The sequence below is a fragment of the Anser brachyrhynchus genome (genome assembly GCF_964034855.1).
Source record: "Anser brachyrhynchus genome assembly, chromosome: 1".
In the NCBI taxonomy this organism is placed as follows: domain Eukaryota; kingdom Metazoa; phylum Chordata; class Aves; order Anseriformes; family Anatidae; genus Anser; species Anser brachyrhynchus.
Window position 1 is genome coordinate 179,528,947 of NC_137694.1, and position 26,280 is coordinate 179,555,226.

Consider the following 26,280-nt stretch of genomic DNA (forward strand, 5'->3'; position numbering starts at 1 on the left):
GGAAGCGCAGTGGTGGGTCACCTCACGTCAAATGGCATCCTGGTGTGCAGGCCCGGTGCAGCCAGACGAGCATGGCGCCTGATAGCTTCTGAGCACCTCACTTTGCAAACTTGCAGAGGAGAGGAAGTAAATGTATAGAATATAGAGCGTACGCAGATCAGCTACATCCACTGGGTGGCAGGCACGTTTCGCAGGATCAGGATACATAGGTACAGAGGTATACAAACGAAGCCTCTTAAATACCGCGCTCATTCTCTGTTTCGGAAGCAGCAACTGAACAGACAGTAAAAATTAAAAAATATTAAAAAAAATCCCACAGAGCTTTGGTAGCAAAGTTACCATATTCTGCTTTTATTTTAACACTGGCGCCTTGTCCACAGCGTTGGGGCTTTCAAAGCGCTGGTACAACTCAGCAGGCTGCCCAAGCTCTGCGGGTACGTGGTGCCCCGCGACTCCTCTGAAGGTGGGCACCTCACGATGCCCCCATGGCCTCCGTTAAGAGGCTTCACCAAGCCTCTCTTGAAATAATTAAGGCACTAACAGCGACCCCAAAGCGTGCAGAGGCCGAGCTTTTAAACCCTTCCCTCACTTAGCATACTTGGCAGGAAAAAAATAAAAAATAAAACACAAACCAAGTCCGGGCTAACAGCTGTAAACGCATCTACGTGCGTGAGCAGCGAAGTTTTAGAGTTCAGCGAAACACAAAATCCAGTATTTTCCACGGATTTCCACTTCACATCTAAGCAGAATCGTCTCAAAGTTTGCTTAAAAGATGTTTCTGGAGAAGAGGCCGTTGACCAAGTTTCAACCCAGCGCATATTTTTATAACCAAGTTGTAAACTACATAAAAAGTACACTTATAATGGAAATGCTGACAAACGCATAACTCCTGCAGTTAGCTATGACAGCCTGACCGCAAGCCCTCCCCTTCAGGAAAAAAAGCAAAATTACTTCCCCCCTCCTCTTACGACGGCAAGCTGGGGGCAGGGAGGAACGCGCTGGTACCCCCGTTTAATCATTTTTATTAGGAATTTAGTCACTTTTTTTTTCCCCCCCCGTTTATTATCCACATGTTGAATTCGCCACCCCCGTTTTTTGCAATAAACAAGCAGAGGGCCTTTTAAATTCATGACTCACTGCCCAGGCTTCCCCTCCACCCTCAGCAGCAAACAGATTGCCAGCTGCAGTCGATGAATTAAGATTATTATTATTTTTTATTTATTTATTTTTTTGGGGGGTCTTGCAGCAGTTACAGTTGGGCAACGCTTCACAGAGTACCGAGGGGGCAGGAGGCAAAAGCGGGACGACTTTTCTCGGGGGGAAAGAAAGCAGCGGCCGAGGGGGGCACCCAACAGGCGAGCCCCAGGGCGGCGGGGCGAGGCTGCCAGCGGGGAGGGAAGGGCGGCGGCGGGGCGAGGAGGACGACGACGAAGAGGAGGAGGAAGAGAAGGGAGGAGAAGCCAGCACCCGCCCTCTCCCGCACCCCCAACTCCGCCAAAAGTTGCCAGGGGGTCGCCGGCCCCTTCCCCGCGACCCCCTCCCCTCACAGCCGCGGCGGGGCTCGAACCCGCGGCCCCCGGGTGCCGACCCCCCGCTCCGTGCCCCCCACTCACCGGCGGCGGCTCCCTGGGCGTGCGGCTCCCCGCGGAGCGCTGCCTTCGGCCGGGGGGCGAGGAGGAGGAGGAGCAGGAGGAGGAGGTGATGAAGGGCGGGTGGAGCAGAGCTCGGCTTGAGCCCTCCCGGCTCCCATCGCTGCGCTCCGCCCCGCTCCGCCCCAGCGGCACCGGCGGAGGGCAGCGGCGGAGGAGGCGGCGGCGGCCATGTGAGTGCTGGTGGCCCGGACCTGGGGGGACGGGGACGGGGATGGGGGCGGGTGGGCAGGGCTGGGGCTGGCCCTCGGGGGCTGGGGGTGCCCACACAGCCCGGGGAGACCTCGGGCTGCAGCCTTACCGTCCCGTTATTGGCCCCCCGGCCCCCCGGTTGTTTGTTTGCGCTGCCTTTTCCCCCCTTATCTCGGCCGGGCAGCTCCGCGGGGAGCTCTCCCCCCGCCGGGACTCCTCGCTACCTCCAGCTCGGGGTGCAGTTTGTGAAAGGAACCCCCCCCCCCCCCCCCCCCCCCCTTTCTTCATTTTTGTTGTCTCTTTTAACCACTTAAAATATTTAGAAAACATCTACTGATGCTTGAGCGTGTCTGGGAGGGGGTGCAAAACGCAGGGGTTGCTCTGTATGAACTGAGAAAGTCAGATGACATCTGCTCGCTTCTTTTACTTTTCAAAATATCATTTTTTCCCCTTAAAATCATACGAAATGGATCAAAAATTTGAGATCTTGTAGGGAAGTATTTGGTAGTTCAGCTGTTTGAGCCTGCCTTGCAGACTCACAGTAGGTGCAGCAGTGTTCGTAATTTTAGTTCCTGCTAAATTTATACCCGAACAGCTTCTTGACCCAATTTGTCATTTTTTTTTTTTCCTACTCTCTCTCTTCTAATTCTTATCATATTCTCCCTGACGTGGCCCATATCCTTCTTCATCTACAGCAGCAGACCTCTGCTCTCGGTAGATATTCCTGGCTTCGGATATTTAACGCCGAAGGTTGGCTCGGGCTGTTTGCTTTAGGCTCCCCGTATAAGGCAGGAGCACACACCTGTGCGGTTCAGTTTGCCTCCCAGATGCCAATTTTAGGGTGGGAAGAGTGCCCCTTTGGAGGTGGCCATCCCCATTTATTGGCATGAAAGAACTTAAACACCTGGATAACTCACTTTTTAGACCACTGCCGTTAGCTGAGGTGATTTCCATGGGAGCTCCGTGCATGCAAAAGCCTGCCTGCTCCGATATTCTTGTGTATTCTTGTATATTGTTACAAATGTTCGTGGTGTTACCTTTCAGGTAAGCACAGATAAATGACCTGGCTAAGCAGATAGACGCAAATGTTCCTCAGCACCAACACAAAGTCAGGTCAAGCAGCTTGGGCAGGTTCTGCTGTCTGCGCAGATTGTCGTGCGGGATTATGATTTATGTGTGTTTTCTATTGGGGGCTATTACAGTAGTAAAAAGAAGCAGCCCCTTGAGTTATAAATTGGAATTTACTGAAGGATTGCCAAAAATGAAATAGACTTGAAGGCCAGAGGTGTGCACCCTGTTTGATGCAGGTGAAATTCCCACCTGTGACTGCTCTGTAGGAGCTCACGTATACAAGTGTATTCTGGGGCAGAGCAGAAAGCCAGCAAGTAGTTGCACCAGACATGCCATTTTCTTAAATCCTTATTTTTACATATCTTTTTCTTTTTTAATAAAAATTAAAGATATGTGTCAAAGAAGAGTTTTAGGTAGTATCAGTGCGCTATAAATTGCTCTGAATTCTTTAGGAATGCAGGTCGTTAAGGCTATTACCCTGGGACCTAGCTCACAGTACAAGAAGAAGACTCTTTCCTTTTTAGCCTCAATCCCTAATGATTTTAGCTTTACGTTCTGAGAGCTGAGGTATATATGCTGATATGTTGCGTTAAGAGTCTGATGTTATCACCAACCATGGGGCTTGTCGACCCACATGGCCACGCTCCCACACTGATATATATGAATAAAATGAGATATTTTCATTAGAATTAGCTCTTCTGGAGTGGCTTCCCTTGCAGAAGCTCTGCTGTGAGATTTGTGGATTTTTTCATTTTTTTCTACTTTGTTGCATTATAGAAGTATTATTTTGCTTTAGGAGCGCACAATATTCCTCACGAGCATTTATTAGTATTTCTGAAAACTGTGCCCTGTTGAGTGGCTGTTACAGACCATCAATGATAGGTAGTCTGAATTCTCATATCTTTGTGTAGCTAGGAGCTAGGATTCCTAGTATTGAAGTATTTCTCACTTCACACGTGAAGATCTGTTCAAAAAGATGATGCATTCCCAGCCTGCTCAGTGCTCAAACCTGTAGAAAGCTGGAAGGTATTAACCGTGTGTGAAATCTTTGGAGTTTGCAGATATTAAAACCAAAGAAGACTGCTGAGCATGCGTATGATGTTTTTCCCCCTAAAGGCTTATAATTTGGACAGATATATCCCTAATACACATCCCCCTGCATCCCTGCCAGATTTCAAGTCTGGTGTTTTAGAGCAAAGCTATTCAAAGCAAATACTTCCAGATTTTGTTTGCATGGCCAAATTACTTTTTTTATTGTTTTCAGATACTTTTTTTCTGACATAGTTAGTTCTTATTCCCTGCCCTCCCTTTTTTATTTTTCTTCTTCCAGCCAGCATGTGGTAGGAACCAAAACCTCCATCCCAGTCTCACAATAAAGTTTGTCAAAACTTTCTTGACTGAAGATAGTGTCTCTGTTAGGGTTTCTTAATGCTTCCCAATGTAAGTGCTGCTTGCACTGTCTGTTAAAGCACTAATAGTTTGCCTAAACTGTTAGGAGAAGATGGTCGTGTATTGACGGGGGGCTCTGACTTGAGAACTCAGGGCCTTGGACTCCGGCACTGCTGGAGTCACTCCTCAGGTTGCTTTCTGCATGTTGTCAACAGAACCTGGTCCTTTTGTGGTCTCCCAAACACTCGGTTCATGTGCAGGAGGAGTGCACAAGCCAATTATTTTAGCACAGGCTGTGTGATTCTAACGTCTCACGGAATTAATTACGCGAAGGAGAAATACCTGAGTTGCAGAGCTACGGATGGTGAATGCAGCGGGTGCTGTTAATGCAGAGTTGAAACCTTCTTCTCTGTATTCTTACTCACCCTGAAATCCTAAATGAACTTAAACAATCTGAAAATGTTTTTAACATTGACACAATTTGCACTCTGCAGCTGTTTGGGGCAAAGAGTCACTTCGTTCAAGTTCCTAGAAAACAGTTTTACGTTCGCTCCCCTCTTTCTGCCTTTTCTGCAGGGACTTTCTAAAATAGAACTGTTTCCTTGATTTTTGCACAATTATTCAAGTACAAAGGACCTTTGTATTTTAACTGCATCTACTCTCAAGGCTGTATTTGGTAGATTACTGGGAAAAAAAAGTCACCTATTTGACCATCGTCGTCAAGCAGGATTGGCTTTCAGGCTGGTGAGCAGAGCCTGCGAAGCACTGGCAGAGCCCCGCTGGGGGGGGGGTCTCGCTGCAGCCCTGCTGGTGCTTCGCAGGCTCCCTCCCCGTTACAGCGGCAGATGGGATTCGGGGGATAGTTCAGATGAGCTTGCTCTTTTTTTTTTTTCTTTTTTTTTTTTTGAGTGGTATGAACTCGAGTGGAAAATCTCAGCGTATAATACTCAGGAGACTCCGAAGTTGCAGAACCAGGACTGTAATTTACACAATTAACTCTGTTAAGCATAAAATAGCAGGGCTTAAGGTTCCCATGATATCAGGTCTTCTGTAGGGCATTGTATTTACCAGAGCCAGCTCCGATCTTTAGCAACGTCAACAGGAGATGAAGACAAAGAAAAAGCTTTCCTTGACAAGGCCTCGAGTTTTGTATTTAGGTCCCAGGTGTGCCCTCAGATTCTCCAGCGCGATCACTCTGTGTAGCTACAGGGGCTTGTGACAGATGTGATGACCAGTAGTCTTCAGGAAAGAAGATGTTGGAAAACATAGCCGTGAAAATGCCTCTCATGCCTTGACTTTTGGTGAGGGCAGCTGCCCAGCCTTTATTAGCACTCACACTGATGCTTTCGAAGTCAAAACGCGGATCCCATTAGATTAAACTTGGAAACCCACAGATGTTCTTGCACCTCCGAAGCATGTAGTGAGGCTGTTCCACCGTTTGTGTGCTCTCTGTCAGAACTGGATCATTGCCTTAGGGAAGTTAACGCAGCTTTTAGCAGGAAATTCACCTCGGGTGATGTTAAAGGGCTTAGGGACAGCTCAGGAGCCGTAGCTCAAAGAGGAAAAAGGGCCTAGAGGTATTTCTGAGCTCCGAACATCTCCCTCCCGCTCAGCTGGTTTTCAAGCCACTTTTAGATTTCCCAGGCTTTGGCCCTAGTGCGTTTTGGAATATGGATCTCGAAAGCCTTCTAATTAAATGTGTGACTAAGTAATCGCCCAGGTTTAAAGTACACCGTGTAGGGATGAGAGGATTTCTGTGTAAATCAGGGGAAGCCCAGCTGCTTTCTGGCTTCCCAGAAAATTGCTTGAAAAGCTGCGTGCTGCTAACACACTTGCTTACAGGTTGAAATATTTTTGTGGAGTGTATTCATCATACTTACGACTTTAAATAACCACAGCCTCTTAGAAATCGTGTTTTTACACTAAGCACTGATGGGGAGGCATATTTTGATCTCTGCTTCAATTTAAGAGTGAAGTCAGGTCTATTTCTGTTACGAAAGATATGCCTGCACATAAAAGGTTCGGGGGTACTATTTTTATGTGTGGAAGAAGTTTTGTTTTTATTGAATAAAAATGTCAGGAAGTACCTTCCTTGAATTGTGTGTGTTGATCTTAAGGTGGAAGGCAGAGATCCATTTTTTTTGGACTAATCTCCTTGAATATTCTCGGTGTCATCTTGATTTTTTTTTATTATTTTTTCTCCTCATTCCTTTTATTTTAATTGAAAAGCATAAAAGTCTGGTGCTGGAATGTTTTCTTTTGAACCGAGGCATTGCATCTGTTTCTGCAAGCCAACAAGAAATGGAATTATTTCTGCAAAACCCTCATCTGGCATTAGAAAGCAGTTGTTGATGAAGAAACAGCCTTTATCTAATCGTAGGAGGGCTTGTTTGTTTTACTGGTAAATACTTTTACGTACCAACGTTTGAGCTCTGTAGAGTTTTCCCCCTGTGTTCTCACACACAGGCAACTTCTTATCTAAATGGCCTGGTTCAGAAATGCTTGCGTTGCTGCACAGGAACACCCAAACCACTTGCTGTTTTGTCTGTGACCCCACAGGTCCCAGTCTGCCCCGGGATTCCTCGCATTAGCTCACCTCCTCCAGAACCACACCGCCGTGTTGCTAAGCTCCCTGCGGACAGTACCCAAAGTGGGCTTTGACGTTAAATCAAAGTTTTGCCCCTAGAAGCATTTTTGTATGCGTTTTTTAATGAAAAATAGCACGAGTTGCACGTTTCTGACAGTTCTGTGATGAATAAGGGTATCTGGTGCTGCTTGTTTAGCTTTGGCTTGTGTTGTCTTATATTTCTGGTTCTTACAGCATTATCTCTGTTGGAAAAAAAATATTGCGGTCTTCAAGGATCGGTTGGGTAAATCTCGCTACTGAGCAGTGCTTTATGAACCACTGTAGTCAATACAGCTATTCTTGCTTGCTTGCCATAGCTTAAAAAAAAAAAGCTCAAAAACAACAACACCAAAAAAAAATCCTCGTAGCACTCAATCATCCAAAGACAGCGACTCGGTTTAGTTTCTGAGGCTACATATTTTACAACCTGTGGCTTTGATTATTGTTTCAGATTGCACATCTTTTCTTTTTCCTTCTCCCCAGGGCCGATTACTGGAAATCTCAGCCAAAAAAGTTCTGCGATTACTGCAAGTGCTGGATTGCAGACAACAGACCTGTACGATCATCATCTTTGCTAAGTCAATGATTCTGAAATACTAGGAATTTGATTTATGGCCTATAAAATCACTTTAATATTTATTAATACATGAAATGCATTGTTTAAAAATGCTTTTGTAATAATTGTGATATTTAAAACATGTTCCGTGAGAGCCACGTACCTGCATCCAAGATGGTGTGTGCTGTTTTTACTTGGCAGTACAAGATAAGACGTGAAATATTAGATCCTGCTTTTTCTTCAGGATCTGTAACTGAACATTTGATCTGTCTTGAAACTTTGTCCACGCCTGTTCCTAGCCTTAGTATGCAAATGGAAAGCAAAACCTGGTATACATGCCGTTTGTATATGGCAGGCCTGGTACAGCCAGTGCTCTAAGCACTTAAAGGAAGCTTCTTTCATTTTACACAGCCCACAGAAATGTTACTGGGTTAAAGAAAGGTGTTTCTGACTTGTAGACACCTTTTGCAAGACTCCTTTTTTAGACCCATTTGGTTTCTCACTTTAAAAATAAGTTCTGCCCTCCTGACTCAATGCCAAAGGTACTCCTGGAGCTGAGCTTCATCTGGTTTACAATTAGATACCTGTAATTCAGAAGCACAAACGTGAGCTGATTGGTTTAGGTTTCTTTTATATAGTCAGCAAAGAGAAATATGCATTAAGGAGGGTATTTAGGTGACCTATAAGCCTACCTTCGGCAGACGTGAATCATCATGTGGATGTGCATCCTCTGCACATCTGTTTGTGCAAAGAAATTTGGGGTTACTAGGTCAGCTTCAGGCACCTAACTTTTGAACACCTAAGTGAGATCAGATGTGTTTTCTGTGGGCCACATGAGGGTTTCTGCTGTCACACCTGTACAGCTTCTGAATTCCTTTCAGTTCCTACTGGCTTTGTTTTTTTTTCTGGCACCTTTTTGGCTTGCAGACTGTTGTGTTGTTCTCACTTACCCAACTCGCCCATCTTGCCTTTTCTCTCTCTCGGATTTGTGGGCCTGGAGACTGGTTTAAGTTCATAGGATTTTTGTACAGTTGGGAATTACCTAATTAAGGACTATAGCTAATGTTTGGAATGCTAAATAGACCACAACGTTTTTAAAAGTTTGCAGGAAAACTAGCAAAGCGGGTTAAAAAAAAAAGGTATTCTACTTAGAAGGATAGCATAGAGAGGGAACCCAAATTCCTTGTTACTCATCTCTAATATATGTGCTGAATATTATTATTTCTGAAGTTTTAAATCTCTTAAATACAGAAGAACACTTATACTAACATTTTTGAGCGTTACTGTTTTTTCATAAGTTTTATGTTGTGTTTTGCAGCATTTCTGAATTTATTATGAGGAAATATTTTATAGCTATAGAGTTAGCTGTAAATATTTTCAAAGCAGGTTACATTTAAGCTCATTGGACTAAGTTTAGTCTAATTTTAACTAGCTGCAATAAATTACAATTGTATACATTATTTTTCCTGTTTTTTCTTGTTTTTTAGAGCATAGAGTTTCATGAAAGAGGAAAGAATCATAAAGAAAATGTGGCAAAAAGAATTAGTGAGGTAACTCAGTTATCTTACTTTCACAAATACATATATTTAATCACTTTTATTATCAGACTTATTTAATTTATTCTCGTGGGCTTTTCTTTTGTTTTAGATTAAAAAGAAAAGCTTGGAAAAAGCAAAAGAAGAAGAAAACATGTCAAAAGAATTTGCAGCAATGGAGGAGGCTGCAATGAAAGCATATCAAGAGGATTTGAAAAGGCTTGGAATCAAGCCAGGTAGTTCATATAGTTGCCAAAGGATTAAAGACAAAATTGAAAGAATATTGAATAGGAATTTTTTTTTCTTAAATTGGGTTTTAGGAATATGAGACTAGGCCTCCAGGACTGTTTGCTTGTGGGTTTTTTTTGTTTTGTTTTGTTTGCTTGTTTGTTTGTTTTCTTTTGTTTTTATTTATTTTTATTCTTTATTTTTTTAAATAAAGGAAAAAGAAAGAAACGTGAGCCTGGAAATTGCCAGTAGTAGAAGTTGCAGTACAGATTGTTTTTAGCTATGTTGTTCTCAGGTGCATGGAACAATCCAGTTTGGAACAGAACATTTAAACAATGTGAAAGAAAAAAAAAAAAACACAGTAGTTAGTACTTTGAATCAGCAGTGCAGCTTCCCTTAGTTAATTTTATGTTTCACTTTTACCACTTGGAGACAAAAGTTCCTATCAAGTAGGAGAGCTTGGACTCCCACTGGTATCAAGTAGTAGAGATTAAAATCTCCTACTCAGCTTGCAGTTCAGCAAGTACCTTTGTTCAGTCAATGCAAAGACATATTATCCTTTCTAAAAAGTTGTGGTTTAAAGCTCCTGTAGTAGTTCTTTTTCAGAACTCTTTTAGTTTCTTTGGGTTTGGTCAGAGCTCATCAGTCCTTATAGTTTTTGTGTTATTATTCATCTTTTGATATTTGGATATCAAATATCAAGAGTTGTTATAAGAAAGATATTATCTTATAACACTATCATATTGCTAAAATGAAAGAATATTTGAATGTAATCTTTTCAGTTTGGCTACCAGAAGTGTAATACTGATGACTAAAAATACTCCTAATAATGAAGTTTCCTATTTGCTGTTACATGAGTGACTGATATTTAAGATGAGATTAAAACTTTTTTTTTAACTGAGTATTATTTTTCTTTAAGATGAGGTAGGTCCCAGTTCAACGCTGAGTAAAACACAGAGTAGCACAACAGAAGATAAAGGAAAGAAGGAAAAGAAGGAAAAGAAAGAAAAGAAGGAAAAGAAGGAAAAGAAAAAAAAGACATCTCCGGGCACCTCAGAGCCACCGAAAGTTGAAACGAAGGAGTGGGTGCAAGGACTTTCTCCTGAAGGCTACACTTATTACTACAATACAAAAACAGGAGGTAAAAATTAGTGAGGAGCAAATGCAGATAGACTTATAGCATACAAATGACTGAAGACAACCTGCATTTCTTTACCCTTCCGTTATCTCAGTAGGAAGCTGATTATTAAAATTGGAACAATTAGATGGAGTTTTTGATACTTAATAATCAAGACTTAGGCGTCCGGAACTTGAGACTGTATTTGCTTTTTCTTAATAATAATGGGATAACAGAGTAATTCTACTGTTTCTGGAAAATGTTAGCCTCTCAGAGGTTAAATATACAAAAGATAGCTGTGCTTTTTCTAAAAATGCTTTATCAGGAATGAGAAGTGAACTGAACAATTATTTGGGCATTGTTCACACCCAAATAAACGAGGGCAGTTACGAATTCTTGTCTGATTGTTTCTTTCCACGTTTACAGGATTTATCTAACTGACTGACTTCTGTTGAGGAGCTATGTGTTATGATGTGCTTTAGAGCATAAAAGCAACCCTCTTTTATGATTAATGAGAACATAGCAAACTGTTTCTTGTAAATGTAGAAATGACTTTAATATTTACTTTAGTCTTTCCTTCTACAAGGTAACTTGCAAAAGGTAAAAATCTTGTGTATGCAGTTTCTTCTGACCTACACTACCATTAAAAAAATGCCCTTCTTGTACCTTCCAGTATCTGTGTGTCAGCCAGAATTTAATAGTCTGGCAGATTAGTCCTGATAAAGCCAACTGTAATTATGACACTTTGGTTTATTATTCATACTATAGTTTGACCAAGGATAATTTATATTCTGATGGATGTACCTATGCTACACTTTGGATGGGTGCACATATCGGTATCATGCCAGTTAGATCTTTTTTTCCTAAACATTATTAAACATGAACAGGACTGAGTAATGGGTGAATTCTTTTTTGTTTTTGTTTTTTTTTAAGAATCACAGTGGGAAAAACCTAAAGGATTCCAAGGCAACTCTAAAAATTCGCAAACGGTAATCACACGCTGTTATTTGTACTTTTCTTTGCCCTTGTAAACACTTACCAGAAATGAGCTGAGCAATTTGCAAGTCTCTTCTGATAGCAGACGATAAATTGTTTGCTCTTAGTAAACTTAGGAAACATAACATAATGTAAATATATAGGATCATTTATGACATACATGATGAAAGTTGAAATTCTACTGTACATGTATTTTTGGATAATTAGTATCAAGGGAAGATAAGAGATAACAATAATAGAATATGCTTTTTTTAATGCATTAGCCCATGGAATTGAAAGCTTTTAGAAAACTGAATAAATTCTGTTCAGCTTTTTGTAGCTCTCCTCTCTTTTTACAGTAAGATGGAATATAAGCATTGAAGAGACATCACATCTAAACAATAGCGTGTGAGTTTCTTCTACCACAGTGATGCAGAAATTTTTAACACTTAAAAGAAAAAATGAATTCTTCCTTTTTGACGACTGCTCAGTGAGAAATAGTTGTTTGTTATGTGCATGAAGAAACGCATGTGTGTTCTGTTTTATAATGACCACCAAGCTCTGCGTGGAAAACACAGAGACTGCATTGTCCAGTAGTAAAGAAAAAAAATCTTTTTGTGTTTTCTTTAGGATACATTTATTTGATATTTTTTTTTGTAGGTTTTAGAGTCACGGTTGCCATCTGCAAGCAACCTTTTAGCCTTTTACTGTATTTTCCTGATTTAAGAGACAGGCACACCTACTGAATAGTCCAGAGATGGAAACATTTATTATCATCATTAGTGGACTTTCCCCTGATATTTTTCACTCCAGGAATTTAGTGCTTCATAACATTAAAAGCACTATTTGTACAACATTCCCGTGAAGTGATGTTAACTGTTTCCCATTTTCAAGATAAGTGTAATAGTACGGTACGATTTAAAGTCGTTGGTGTCTGCTAATATTGGATTTTCTATTGGAGAGCAAAAAAATCCTGTCTTTTTCAGAATGCTTGACATTCTTTCACTCTATATTGTTGTATCTTGGAAGGTAGCCTTTGTTTGGTACTGGGTACTTACAGACAGAGGAGAAACTGGTTATAATGGTGTATATTTTTAGGCAATTGAATCAATTAACAAAATGTCACATGCTTTGTCTTTATTCTCTCTCTGTTAAGAGGGGGTTTTATTTCAGAAACGCAGAATTTTTTTTTCATCCATAAGTGTTTATTCATGTCAGAGCTGCCCAACACGTGGCACTCTGGCTTTCTGATTCCTTTCCCCTGCAGTTTTGCCCAACTTGTTAACCAGGTGTTCAACTTTATCATTTCTGTCAAGGCATAGCTTTGCAGTATTTTTAAGCCAGTCTTACTCTTGCCTTCCACTGAAAGAGGTGGTCCAGTGACTGATCGTGTATGGTCCTTGATGTGTGTTTGTCCTGACAGTGAACTCATCCAGGGAGTGGAAACCTCGGAGTTTAGGTTACTGCTTGTTTCTTTGAATCAGCCTTCTGGGTAGTCAGAATTGCCAGTTCAGGAAGACCAGATGCAGGAGGGAAGGAGCTGCCTTCTTGGCAACAGTCTGAAGTTAGCTCGTCTCAGCTGTATCATAAAACACACACCTTCAGCCTCAGCTATCTCTTGTGCCACATGGCTGTATTTTGCCATTCCTCCCTCACCCTGATCTGTGACTTTGTGGTGTCTTTAGTTACTTAGCTCCTGCTAAAAACGAGTGCTTAATTGCTCCCTTATTTAGTCTGAGCTAAAGATACTGGGAATGTTCCAGATCTCTAGCCAAGGACTCACGTTTCCCACAAATTAAAGGGCATGTTTGCAATTTGTCGTGCAAGTGAAATTCACGGTCCCTCTTTGTTTTATAGCAGGTTAGCTTGCTGCCCAGGCTTTACAAGAGGTGCAGAGAACAGAGCAATGAAAGACATGGTGAAGGCTACCTACAGCTTCACTTAGATTGGTGTCGTGCTAGTTTGCATTCATGTAGCAGGATGCTCAGAGTGCCAAAGATCAAATATCTGCTGAAAACCTAAACCTTCTCAGGATCTAACTGTAACAAAAAGGATAGGTTGCACATAAGAACAGTCTTTTGTCCTCTTTCTACTTTCATAAGATACATTTTCCTTTTTTTTTCTCTTCCTGAAACTATCACATTGAAACTTTTGAGAGCAAAAACTTGTGGAAACTTGATCACTGAAGGCTTTCTTGCTTTTGCCTGCTCTGAACATACTGGCATAATTTTTTGTTTTCTACAGAGCAGATGAGAGCCTCTGATTTTGTTTTTTTAAAAAGAAAAACAAGGTTTTAATGGAGTATCAAGCAAATGGATAGGAATGTGTGTGCAAAAATCTATATATCTGTGTGTGTATATATACACATACTTTTATTAATGCAAAAGTAATGTATGATGAAGCTACATAGAAGTCCTGCCCAGTACAGGGGAGTAAGTAATATTAGTACTTAAGGAGCAGTGAAAAAGTTCTGTGTGTAAGTGTTGCTGAAGTCAGGTTCTTAAGGAAGATCTTAACTCGTGTAATGTATGATTATTCATTCTGCAAGTAATTTTTCTTTTAATTACACATCCACAAAGACATACCAGCAGCGAATTCAGCCACATTTCTCCTGAGTTTGTTAATCAGTATGGAAAATCAATGTTTTGTTGAAATTGGTGCGTTTCCAAGTAAATTCATTGGCATGCGTTCCTGCAGAGGTTAATTCTTCAATTATTTTTGGTGAATGTGTACTTTGGAATAAATTTTAGAAGGCTATTTTGTTTGCTTTTGTTTATTCAGTGATAGTATTTCTTGATACTGGTTTTCTGTAGCCCTGACAAAACTTGCAAGTCTTCCAGAGAGATTTTTCACAGTCTCTACTTAAGACGATGAACAAAATGGGAAATGACAAGTTAAGATGTGAAGGCTTTGGAAAATCAAAAATATGTAAAATAATGGACTATATCATAATTTGAACTGTATGGCATACTAATTATCCACTATTTGAAAAAAAAATATTATATGGATTTGTGGTTCTTTAAGATAAGCAATTCAATCTCATTTGAGTCAAAGGGAATAATTTCTAACAGTTTCAGGGGTTCAAGTTTCAGACAAGTTTTGAAGCAGTAAAATTATCATGAGCAAAAATATTCAAGGGATGAAGTCTTAAGTTTTGTAAGTGATTCTTTGGCTGATCCTTAAAAGTCTCTTTTTTTTTTTTTTTAATTCGCTTCTGTATCTTTTTCTCAGGGAGCAGTGTGGGTAGAAGGTGTCACCGAAGATGGTCATACCTATTACTATAACACACAAACAGGAGGTAAGGAGTTAAGCTCTGTTTCAGACAGAGGGTTTTCAGAGCAGCATTTTATTTTGCAAATAGCTGTGTTTTAAGGCCATTGTCAAGTTTTATATTTTTTAAGCTGTTGCCTTAGTTGAAATAGACTTGTTGCTTAGCTCAGTGCTGAATTTATAAATGCATTATGAGATCGTATACATTTGTGCTTTGTAAAGTTTTTTTTTTTTTTTTTTAGATCTTTAACTTACAACTCTAAGATATGTGTTCTTCATTTCTACATATGTATTAAAGTTTTAGTTTGGAAACCCAAAGGGATAGGATTTTGTTTTACCAGGTGTATGGAGCTGAAGTTTAGGATCTCCTAAACTTTTCCTCTTGTTGACATAAGACTGACATGAGAGTCCAAAATCAGAGCCCCTAGTTCTTTTCCCCGTTTCTTTTTTTTTCCCTGCGTGGGGAACTTTGTGGTACCTCCCCCAGAACAGGCATTTGTTTTCTAAATCTGTCCAAATCATGTATGGTCAACAGTGCCTCTCCGGAGAGCAAGTGATTTTATGCCAACTATGAGTTTTCCTTCTGCTGTTGGGTATGAAGTGGAATTCCTAATGATGCCAAGAATAGGAAAGAAAAAACAAAACACTTTTAGTTTTTCAGTATGCCACCTCCCTTCTCAAATGATTTGTGGTTTCTCTTCTGAAAGGGAAGTGAGTTGCTGGTTATTTTTAAACATTGCCTTCTAAGTTCAGATATATTTTATGCCTTCGGTTGTAACAGTTTTTAAGTTCTTCACAGACACGTTGCACTTAAGAAGAATGTCTTTATAATCAGTATATTCGGTAAAACTTCAGATTGTGAGATTTCAAAGTGATCCTTTATTTTTATCTAGTTGTAGGTATCTTGCAAATGCTTGAAATACTTGTCAGCTCTGCTAATGCTAATCCTGTTTTCTGAAGAAAAGACAAATTGTTAGCCAAGGGGAATGTTCGTAGTGTCTCATCTCAGGCATGTAATTTAGGAGGCCAGTATCTCTCGGCTTAGCTCCTGCTATGAATCGTGCTTCAGAAGGCTGCACCTTAATCCACTGACAATATGTGATACCTAAAAAAAGTGAACTTTCTCAGTTACTGGTCTAAAGCTAGATGACAGTAATACCCTTAAGAGACTGTTTTGTTAGTTGTAAGCCACCCACTGCCAGTTTTCTACACCTTTACTTCCTCAAGATACATTTAGAAGCATACTTCTTAAGTGTTGTTTTCAGCTAGGGGTTACTTTGGAAATAAAGTAACTGGGAAAATAGTATTTCTGTTACATTTGAAAGCGTATAGAACATTATATATAAAAAGTTGGTATACTTTTACCTTATTGCTACTAAAACTTTTACATTATTGCTACTAAAACCAGCGTCAAGACCACTGAGTCAATTTTTATTTAAATACCTTTTCTCAATAAGTTTGCTGGAATACTACCTTCTAATTAAAATCAGGTCATTTCCTACAGATGCTTTTGCCTTTTCAAATTAATGTTTGTATTCCCTTGTTTACTTGATAGCTATTTAATTAGAGACCTAACCTTACTGAGATGAGTAGCAGAGGGGAACGTTTTATCTGCCCTGAAAGCTAAGAGGCTCACAATTAGCGTTCCTTTCCTTGCTATCAATGGATAACTCAAATCAAATAGGTACCTCCAAAGGTGTTCTGTTTTAGGGTGAGAGGGACCAGAGTCTTTTGGACCACGGTTTGCTATGCATGATGTTTTTCTTAAGCACTAATTAAAACAAGTTTTATCAACAGTGAACTCAGTTGTCATGACGGTATCTTTGCTGAGAAAAATATACTGAACAAAGGCAGAGGCCTTGTGCTAAATTATTTGCTGTATATCTGTGTAAGGCAGTACTGCTTCTGAAAGGTGATGCTGTCAAAGCAATAACAGATTAGAGTTAGATGCATAAATAACGCTATTATTCAAATATCTTGGACAGTATCCACGTGGGAAAAACCTGATGGTTTTGTTTCATCTTCAAATGAGAACAGTCAACGCGGCAAGCATTCTCAAGAGCGTGCAGAAGCATCTGAATCAGACTCCGATCAGGAAGACAGTGAAAGTGAAGCACAAAGTCCAGGAAAAAATTCCAAGGTAAATTCTCTCTTTAGATTTATTTTACATGTAGTGTTCATTTTCTAGCATAAAATGACATATCTTTCATCTCTTGTGATAGGCTATACACATTGTGATGAGGCCTTATAACTGAAAGTAGGAGTTTGCACTGTTTCGAATAGTGAAATGAATCTTTATTTGAAGTTATTTGGCACATTAGTGGCACTGTTCCAGAATACAGAGCATGAACTTTCTTTCAGCCAACCTGAAGAAGAATTCTGCAACAAGTGTGATGTACTCTGAGAAAGTAGACTGTCTTATCCCTGAAATAATCCAAAAAGTTAATTGGCATTGGCAGCCCACAGTAAAAAATCAATTATGTATATTTGTCTTCAGTTTTGAAACTTCACATAAAGGGTGTGATTATGGCACTGGCTGGGTCAGGTGGATTTCTGAAACTGGTAGTTCAGAACCAGCAGAGATGGCTTAGATATAAATTACATTAATTAAACAGGCTTTAATTCTAAAATACATATTTATGTATCACTGTGCATCATTATAAACTACCATGTGTTAGGTACAAACTGTGTATGTGCGTGCACTGAAAGTTGCGTGTGATTTTTTGGCCTCTTGTTTTTAGGTAAGCTATTATTGGCTAATCCTTGTTAACTTCAGCCATGATAGCTTTAGTTTTTTTCAGCTGTGTGAGATGAAAGCTCAAGGAGAAAAATGTGAAGATTTTTATTACAATAAGATTTTATTGTTTCAAATTACTCTTGGTTGAAAATTACGAATAGTAGATGATAAATAAAAGATGTAAAATAAAGCTACGTTATGTTTTTATTTAGGCATTTTTGCTTAAGGTGGGTTTTTTCCTCTTTAGAGGAAAGGAGGTCATGATGAAGAATCAGACGAAGAGAAGTCTCCCAAGGCTAAAAAGTTAAGCCCTTATGGGAAATGGCGGGAAGTTAATCTGGAAGAAGAGAGTGCATCAGCTTCCAAAGATAATTCCAGTGACACATCTAAGACCACCCCTTATGGAAAATGGGAAGCAATTAAAAATGAAGAAGAAGAAGAAGAAGAATCAGTGTGAGTATCTTTTTACCACAGCAATTTGCCTAATGTTTGTTTCTGGAATCTGTTTTCAAGAGCTGAATCTTTTCTTCTTGACTTCTGGCAGTTACCACAGCTTTTATTGGGAATGTAGCCTCAAGTACAACTCTTATCTTGGAGATTATTTAAAGTAATACCTCTCCATTGAGGATAGCAGTGGCATTTTGTTTTAGTTTAGAATTTCACCCAAAGTACAAAGTAAACCGAAGAGATTTTAAGGATAGTTGTCATCCATCCTTTTCTTCAGAGGCTGAGTATCAACTGTTTAAACTTAGTTACTCTAAGGTTACGTTCCTTATACATTGTCTCCTTCAAAAATGTGGTTCAGCAGACTCCAGCTCTTGTAAACTGTTTTTTCAACTTCTTCCAGCCTTGGAGCAGCATATAGGCAGCTTGCTCAATGCCTCTAGCTTCCAGGCTAAATTCTGTTTTTCTGATGAATGATTAGTTGGGCTAACTCTGCCTGGAGTTCAAGATCTTCTAGGGCCCTTGGCAGCCTGATCTTGATCATACGGCTTTGAACCTCTTCTGTCGGATCAGTAGTTGCTGATATGAGTAAGCTTTTTTGAAGACTCCAAGTGAATTCTACCTAATGTGGGCTGAGTTGCTTCCTCAAGCAGTGAATTATTCCTCAATTCATGATGCTCTACTGATTCTGACTGTTCACTTGAAGGACACAGCCCTTTGTAACAGAAATTTTTTGTCTTACTTTAACCCAGCGTTGTAGTAAAAGAGTTCTGTTTGAGCTCTCATTTTTTCTTGCTCCCTAACTTCAAAATAAGTTAAGCCAAAACAAAATGCACTAAAACTTTTTCTGCTGTCACTACGGATAAGTACTGGATGCTGTCATAATGTGTTGATAGACACTTTCTGTAATGATTTAAGTAAGGAGTTGAAAGACAAAACATGTAATCTGGTTATACCAATATTAAATTGGAAGCTCTCTCTCTCTCTCACATGTCCTGCTGATGCACTGCAGATGTTTTCATGACTTGCATCTGATCAGGATTTGTGTGTATTTTTTTTTTTTTTGGTTGGCTGGTTTGGTTTATTTTACTGCACGATGCCTGAGGTTGCTCATTTTCTTCTGAAGCCTACTGTCTTTTATGATGAGTTTGCTGTTACAGTGCCCTCTAGGAGTCTGGAAAAATAGTTTTGGGAGAAGGAAATGAATCTTTCCTTTCATTCTTGCCCCATTGCACAGCATTTTAGTTTTAAATTATTCAGCAAGTACAGTTCTGTTACTGTTTGATTAAATTAAGCACAGATACATTTCCTTGGAGATAATAATGTTGCTTGATAAGTTCCCATAACACCTCCTGTATTGGGTCAGCTCACACTCCTTGACTCCAGAGCTGGTAAGTTTTTTTCAGTGTTTTTAGAAAGCACTGCCCAATAAAAAGTGCCTTCAGCTACTGAGCCTTATATATATCAGTCTGTACTTTAACACACATGTAACCAAGACAAATGCAGCTGTTCATTAGTTGCTTGCAGTTGAGACTAGACACAGTGCTAGCCACTTTCAGGAAATTTGCATTTTAGGTTTACTGCAGCAGTCACATTTTCTGCACTTGCGGTCATGCCCATGGCTCTTGCTCAGGTGCTCGAGCTGATCCGTGAAGCACAGGAGCCCACACTGGGTGTAGTACACGAGCTGACAGTAAACTAACACTCGGCAGTGCTGAAAGATGCCCGTATTCCTGGCCGGTTCATACAAAAGTGCCCCCTAAGTGTGTCTCTTCACAGTAGTGTTATGCTGCTGTGATTCTGATTGCCTTGTGATCTGGATCATTATCTGCCAACTGTTCAGCCGCTCTCCATTTTATGTTCATGCCTCTGGTTATTCTTCTAGAACACAGTGTTTGCCACCGACCCCCTAAAACTGGTAGTTTTTAGACAATGTCCTTGATTATTAGCTGTCATCCTGTGCTATGAAGCTGCTTCTCCCAGCTTTGGGTCGTTGGCTCATTTGGTAGGCCTGTCTTATGTTCCCTCATGCAGAGCCTTGAGGATGGACACCTGAGGAGAACTACTCAGTAGCATTTTATCAGCGAACCATTGCTAATTACCCACTGTCCGCCGTCTTTCAACATTCTTTATTTTTATATTTCTTTCTATTTTTATTTTTTTTTATGCCACCTCACACAGAAGAAACAAAGAACGTTTTTCTTGATCCCTGTCACGATGATGATCTTGGCTAAAAGGCTTCACATCTACCTCAAAGCCGCTTTGATTAAATATGGATATTGCTGCCTGTACTACGCAATGTTCTTTTCCCCATGCAGGTTAACTCTCTTATGTTTCCCTCTCTTCCCCCAGTGAAAAAGTGGACCTGGAGCTTCCTAGTACAGAGAGTGACAATATACCAGCTCCAGTGCTAGAGGTTCCGGAAGATGCCCAGGTGATATTTACAGAGAAGACAGTTACCTCCCTCGGAGACCTGACAGAAGGGGTGCCAACATTTAAAAAGAGGAAATTTGAAAATGGAAAATCCAGAAACTTAAGACAAAGACTAAGTGATCAGTAACAAACCATTTTAGAATCCATTTAGGCTGGAGAGAATCATAAGTTTAATATTCTAAACAGGCTTTTATAAAGAAAATGTTGGATAGAAAATAAGGATTTATAGGTATTAAAACATATGTGAGTTGTACTATTTTTTTATTTTATTTTGATGTGAGTGCATTTGGAATGGAAGTTTGTGTTATATTACTTATGCAATATTGTAAATAGTTTTAACTTTTGTTTTAACCATGCCATCTAAGTTCAATTTGCTCAGTGTACGCTGTTTTAAATACATTTTGTCAGGTTTTTTACCCCTTTTCTAAGTATGGGACAATGTGCTAATGCTTAATCTAAAAAAAATGATACAGACCTTTTATTTTTACACACGAACTGGATCAGTGGCATGTACTAGAGAGTAAAATCATCCACCAAGATAATCTATGGAGTAGTTTCCTAACTAATGAGTAAAAGTACTGTGCTTACTAACCTTTAATTAATTGCTTGCAAAATACTAGGTGATGACAGTTCCAACATTTCAAGTAGATAAACTGAAAGCTGTTTTTAGGGGAGTTAGTCACACCGGTGCTGCTCATTTCTAATGGTATTCTAAAATAAATTAATTGTGTACATGCATGATAAATTTGTTAGAGCTCTGCAGAAGATTTAAACCTGATGAATCTGATTTTTAAAAACAGCTCTGGAGCCACCTCTGTCAGAGTAGATTTTTCTGTGCTTTCTTCGCGATGTATTTTGCTTTATTGTTGTTTCTTCTAGAATTTTTTCTTCTTACACATCAGGTTTTCTTTTTTTTGGTCTTATTTCCTTTTTGTCTCTTTCCTCATAAAAGGCAATTACATGATATTGTCATGAAAAAATATTCCAAAGACCTAGCCCTGCTACAGCATACAGCATCCTTTTTGAGGCTGGTGGTTTTCCTCTGTTGGTGAGAGGAACGCGTTGAGCAGTTGCAGACAGTGTTACCTAGGCTGGGAGGGGCTAAGCGTATCGAAGCTTCATCGTTCCCGGTGCTACAGGAGAGGAAAGTAAAAGATGAGTAAGTGGAGCTGATGGCTGAACTTTCCAAGCTGGCTGCTCGGGCTGTTAGAAGTTGGCAACATAAATGCTTAGGCATTTTTTTTTTTTAAGGATTTTAAGTCTGACTTCTCAGTCTGATGGGTTTTGTCTCCATTTAGCATCATCAAGATTCAGTGGCTGCATTAGAAGGCAGCTTTACTTCCTGCTTCTCTAGGTGTCAAAAAGAGAGCCATAAAGCCTGAAGTCATGAAACCATTGAAAAACACGTCTCCATTTCTAAAGCCCACAGTGTTTTGCTCAGGAGAGTCTCAGTCAGAAACAGAGAGTGGAGTTAAGGCAGTTGTCGGAGTCCAGCTACAGCAAAATACAGCTGGTAACTGCTAAGCTTGAACTTCTGTGAGGAAAGACCTAATCTGTCAGACCAGCTGGCAAAGGAGTGGGAATCTGGTCTATCATGTATTACAAGGGAAGCTGAGGTCCTTTTTTTTCTCTCTCTCTATTGTGTGACATTTTTTGTGTGTGTAGAAGAGTTCTGGAGTATCAATTTTAATTGTATGTGCTTGTTTGTCAGGGTTGTGTTTCTTCTGATGTTTGTTTTGAGACGTTTGAACATTTTCTGTCATACCCAGCTCTGCATATTCATTGAAAGATACAGGTGACTTCTGGATGCTCTCAGAGTCCAGGAGATGCAGGAATATGTACGTTTGCTCCACATGAAAGACCTCATATGCAAAGCCAGAACAGAAGTTCCCCTTCTACCATGGAGAGGTTGACAGGTTTCCTCTTCATAATCACATGAAGCACTTTGTTAAAAACCGTGCTCTACCAGCAATTCCCTTCGTCCATTCCAGTCTGAGGTTGCCTAAACTGTATGTTAAGGCAGATTAATACCACGTGTGATGCTACTAATATTTCCTTACCATATTGTAAATAATCCTTGATACATCCCTAAGCCACATTTGCCTTTCACATGACTGCATCGTGCTGTCTGCTGCAGGTGCCCTGTGCCTTGCCAGTACAACTAGCTCTTTCTGCTCCTCGGCCATTGCCAACTGCTGAGTTAGCAGCTGATCATTCTTTTCTTTCAAGAAAGTGTTTTCTTATGATTTCGTTTTGCCCTGCTTTCCTCAGCCTCCTTCTGTTACTCCTGAGGTATATTTATTTCTTTCTGATGTATCTGTGAAATAACTTTGTTACTTACTAGTGCTCTTTTTCTGTGGGCTTCACTTTTAATATCCTCTGAAGAGAATGTCTTCCCCTGCTTAGTGAAGTTCCCAAAACATTGTAGTTTTCTCTTTAAAATGTTTTGTCGTATTGAAATCCTCATAGGCAGTGATTCAAGATACCTGTAACTCAATTGCTTAAGGAGATGTTCAAAAACATCTGAAAACAGAAGTGTTCCAGGCTTGTTTCCTTGAGGAGCTGCTGTTGGTAGTAATGTGAACCAAAGGTCTTTGCAAAGTACTGAGTTTCATAGACAAACCAAAGCAAGTGTTTACCTTAGGGGACAGAATTAAACATTTTCTTTGTTCGCCACGAGTCAAGTTGGGTTAAATAACATACTCTTGCTTTTGCTGATGTGACTTTTCAAGCCCAGATTTCACCAGAAGTGCAGCTCTTCTCTCCCCACTGCCTCTGCGGATCAGTTTGAAGAGACCAGTTTGTTGCTGGCCCTCAAGTGTAATAAGAGCCAGTTGAAACAACCGTGATACTTAGAGAGTCGCTGTTTAATTTTGCACTGTGCTGTCATTTGATATCGTTATTGCGTGTCTAAACCAAATGTTTTCTCTTGTGTACAAAAATGCAGTCTGAGAATTAAGGCAGACCCTGGTGTTCCAGGACATCTGTTCTGCAGAGAGAGCTCTCCCTTCTGCCCTATCTCCATGCAAAATCTTCTGCTTTGGAATTTGCCATAGGAATCCTCTAGGTATTATCATAGTTATGCTCCTGATCTGCTAATCCTTCCTTGGGCTGCACTGACTCTTTACCAAGGAATGTTCCTCTCACTGTTTCAGAAAAGCGGTGTTTTGTTTTCTCACTAATCCATTTTCTATCATGCAGCTTGTTTTTATCTGCTTGCATGTTTTTTTTGGAAGCACCTTGAGTTAGGACTACATGCTTGGCTTTACCGCTGTCGTAGGCATTATTAGCAGTAGGAGAAAGGTAGTCAGAGACAAAGCGACACTGCAAATTCTGATGGTGATTTTTGTCTGTGTCAATTTGAGCAAGTCACTTCGCTGCACTGTCTTTTTCTTGCATCACCTTTCACCTGTCTTGTCTGTTTGGAAGGAGAGCTTCGCAGCCTCTCTTCAGTGTGTGCATTTTGACAGTAGGGCCTGCCTGAAGCTGACGATGCTTTTGGAAGCAGGTATGTTGCATAGATTAACAGGGAGTGTAATCGGCGTGTAATTCAGTGTGACAGAAGCTGTGCAGGGAGCACCTGCTCAGTTCAGCCCAGGTTATAGAGTAATCTTTGTTCCAATTTAGGCCAAGCCAAATTTTAACCCTGCACCTGGGAATATGTAGAATGAAATGCAGACTTTCCCAGTAGAGTAAATGTTTGCTGTTGTTTGACCCGCGTAGACTGAGTCTGTGCTGCAGCACCATTCAAACAACAAATACTCAGATTGAGAGGATGGGAGGACTAGTCCTGGCAGGGCTCTGAGTTAAATTCACTACCTGTGCATCTATAAAAGTGTTTCTCCTTCCCCTCTCTGAAAATAATGTAATTCCAGTGCATATTTTGGCACCTCAGAAGGGCAGTAAAAAACCATTTAATGCTGCCTGGCTTCCTTAATTTGCTTTTTTGAGTTGCGCCTTCCCCTCATCATACTTTTTTTTTTTTTTATCATTACGGGTGTCTTCCGCAAGCCGTCTTCCTCCAGTATCCCTATATATGCAAATCTCCGTCTCACCGCTGTGCCGTGCTGTTAGCACACACCTTCCCCTCGTCCCTGCTGAGCTCTCCAGAAGGTTTGGTGTTCTCCTGTGTAGGCCGCCGTGTCTCCACCGCCCAGCTTCAGCAGGGTGCTGCCTCCGCCTGCTCGCCTCATGCCCTGGAGAAGCACAGCCGCAGCTATTTTGACTGTTTGTGCTCTTTTGGTTTTCTGGAGAGTTTATTTTCCGGAAACAGATTTCATTCCGTTCCTCACAGGGGGCTCGCGGCCCTTAACTCCTTGCACTTGCTGCTTCAAAAGCTGTCCGTGTCCCTTCGGCCGTCTGCTGCTGCAGTCCTTCGGTTGTTGCGTCAGCCCCATCTTTTCGGTCTCTTGTACCTACCTCTCGGGTCCTCTTACCTTCTGCCTGCTCCTTAACGTAGGGATGGTGTTAGCCATTTGTGTGATTAATGAGTCTAGCTTTGTGAAATGTTTTGGGATATAGCTCGAATAAAAGTTTCTGTACAAAAAAAAAAAAAAAATTAAAAAAAATGTTGCAAATAATCTGAAAGAGGCTAAATTTGCCCAAGAGGATTCCTGGAGAACGTCAACAAACACAGGTTCGATTTTACATACGCAGGTAGAAACAGACTGCGTTAAAAACCAGCAGGCAGTGTTATGCAGAGCCCGTGCTAAAGACTGGATTTTGGTCCCTTGCTTTACCGAAGGTGCAGAGTGGAAGGAACCGTGGAGTTGTTCGAAAGCATTTGTTTTACTTTGTAAGTGTTGTCTGCAAAATCAAACAGCTGTTTTCTCAAACAACTTCTCAGTCGCAAAGACAGAATATGGCAAGCTCTTGAAGTGGAGTTTATATGAAAATACCAAATAAAGCTTTCATTTGAATGATCTCCGTTGCTGCTGTTCATGTTTTCAAGGGGTTTCGGGCAACCTGAGAGAATTACGGGTGCAGATTGTGTTAAAAATGGGGCCTGGGGTAAATATAAACCCAAAAAGGTATGTTAATGTGGAAGTGCTTGTTAAAGAAGAAGTATTTCTTTAGTTTGTGGTCACCCATGTAGTGCCTGGGTGCTTTCCCAGTAGTGTGTTAAATTGTTTCTGGAAATTGCTTTTTTCAGTGCATCAATTATAAGTAACAAATGACCTGGGTTAAAATTGTTAATTTTTAAATTCCTAACAGAATACAGCCCAGGTTTGCTGTGGTTACTGTTTAGCAACGTTCGGACTATATCTGAATAGGTAAACTTCTGGTGGTTACAGATTGTTACTCAGTAGCCTTCCTATTTGTTGGTCTTAAGAACAAGAAAAAATTAAAGACACACACTTTCAAAAGGTGGGAAATGAGTGTAAATTATTCGGTAACACTTCTTTTACTGAAAAAAAATATATAATCTTACTGTCAATGTGATCATTTGGCAACTTTTTTATTATTACAGAAAGTGAAATAAACTACTCAGCTTTACAAGGCAGCTAGAATAAAGTAAGGTAAGATCTGGGCAAACAGTTCTGCCAGACTATGAAATACCTTTTACTGCTAACAGTGTTAGGTTGTTTCTTCCTTTTAACTAAATGATAACAAGCAGCCCTCTACGTCAAAGGAATAAATTCATTTATAGTGCCAGGATTTCTGAGGCATTCCCTTGTGCATTCCACTGATGATTAATTGAAAGTAATCGAGATAAGATACGGGTGCTGTTCTGCTTAAATAGAGGGTAAAAATCCATCTTTCCACTATCATAAAAGCGTATGTGTTTCTTTCTATAATGTTTTATTTGTTGTGCAAATATGATTAATAGCATATATATATTTAGACGGTATTACGTTTTAATAGCCCTGCCTTTCATCTGGTTTAGAAACATGCTACAAAGGAAGAGTTGTTCTAGTACCAAGAGGAAAGTCATAAAGATAGGTAGTAGGGTAACAGGAAGAGGCAGGATCGGAGCAATAAAATAGATGTTTTACTGACACACAGCCCGTGAGTATGACCCCTTTGGTTAAAGGGAGCATTTCTGGCTGATCCATCT

General features: G+C 40.3%; 2 protein-coding genes across 2 annotated transcripts in view; one reads left to right on the forward strand and one right to left on the reverse strand.

Annotated features, from left to right (window-relative positions):
• Positions 1–1,752, reverse strand: part of ELF1 (E74 like ETS transcription factor 1) — an 88,168-nt gene extending 86,416 nt beyond the window's left edge. The window contains exon 1 of the mRNA XM_080587734.1: positions 1,614–1,752. The gene's annotated coding sequence lies outside the window, so the exon portion shown is untranslated. The remainder of the gene's footprint in view (positions 1–1,613) is intronic.
• WBP4 (WW domain binding protein 4) lies at positions 1,621–25,144 on the forward strand. Its single transcript, XM_080587891.1, has 10 exons — positions 1,621–1,822; positions 7,411–7,483; positions 8,971–9,033; positions 9,131–9,254; positions 10,166–10,387; positions 11,297–11,352; positions 14,570–14,636; positions 16,594–16,748; positions 17,593–17,798; positions 20,142–25,144. Coding segments are annotated over exons 1-10 (1,176 nt in total). The 5' UTR covers positions 1,621–1,820; the 3' UTR covers positions 20,350–25,144.
• Positions 25,145–26,280: the final 1,136 nt, after the last annotated feature.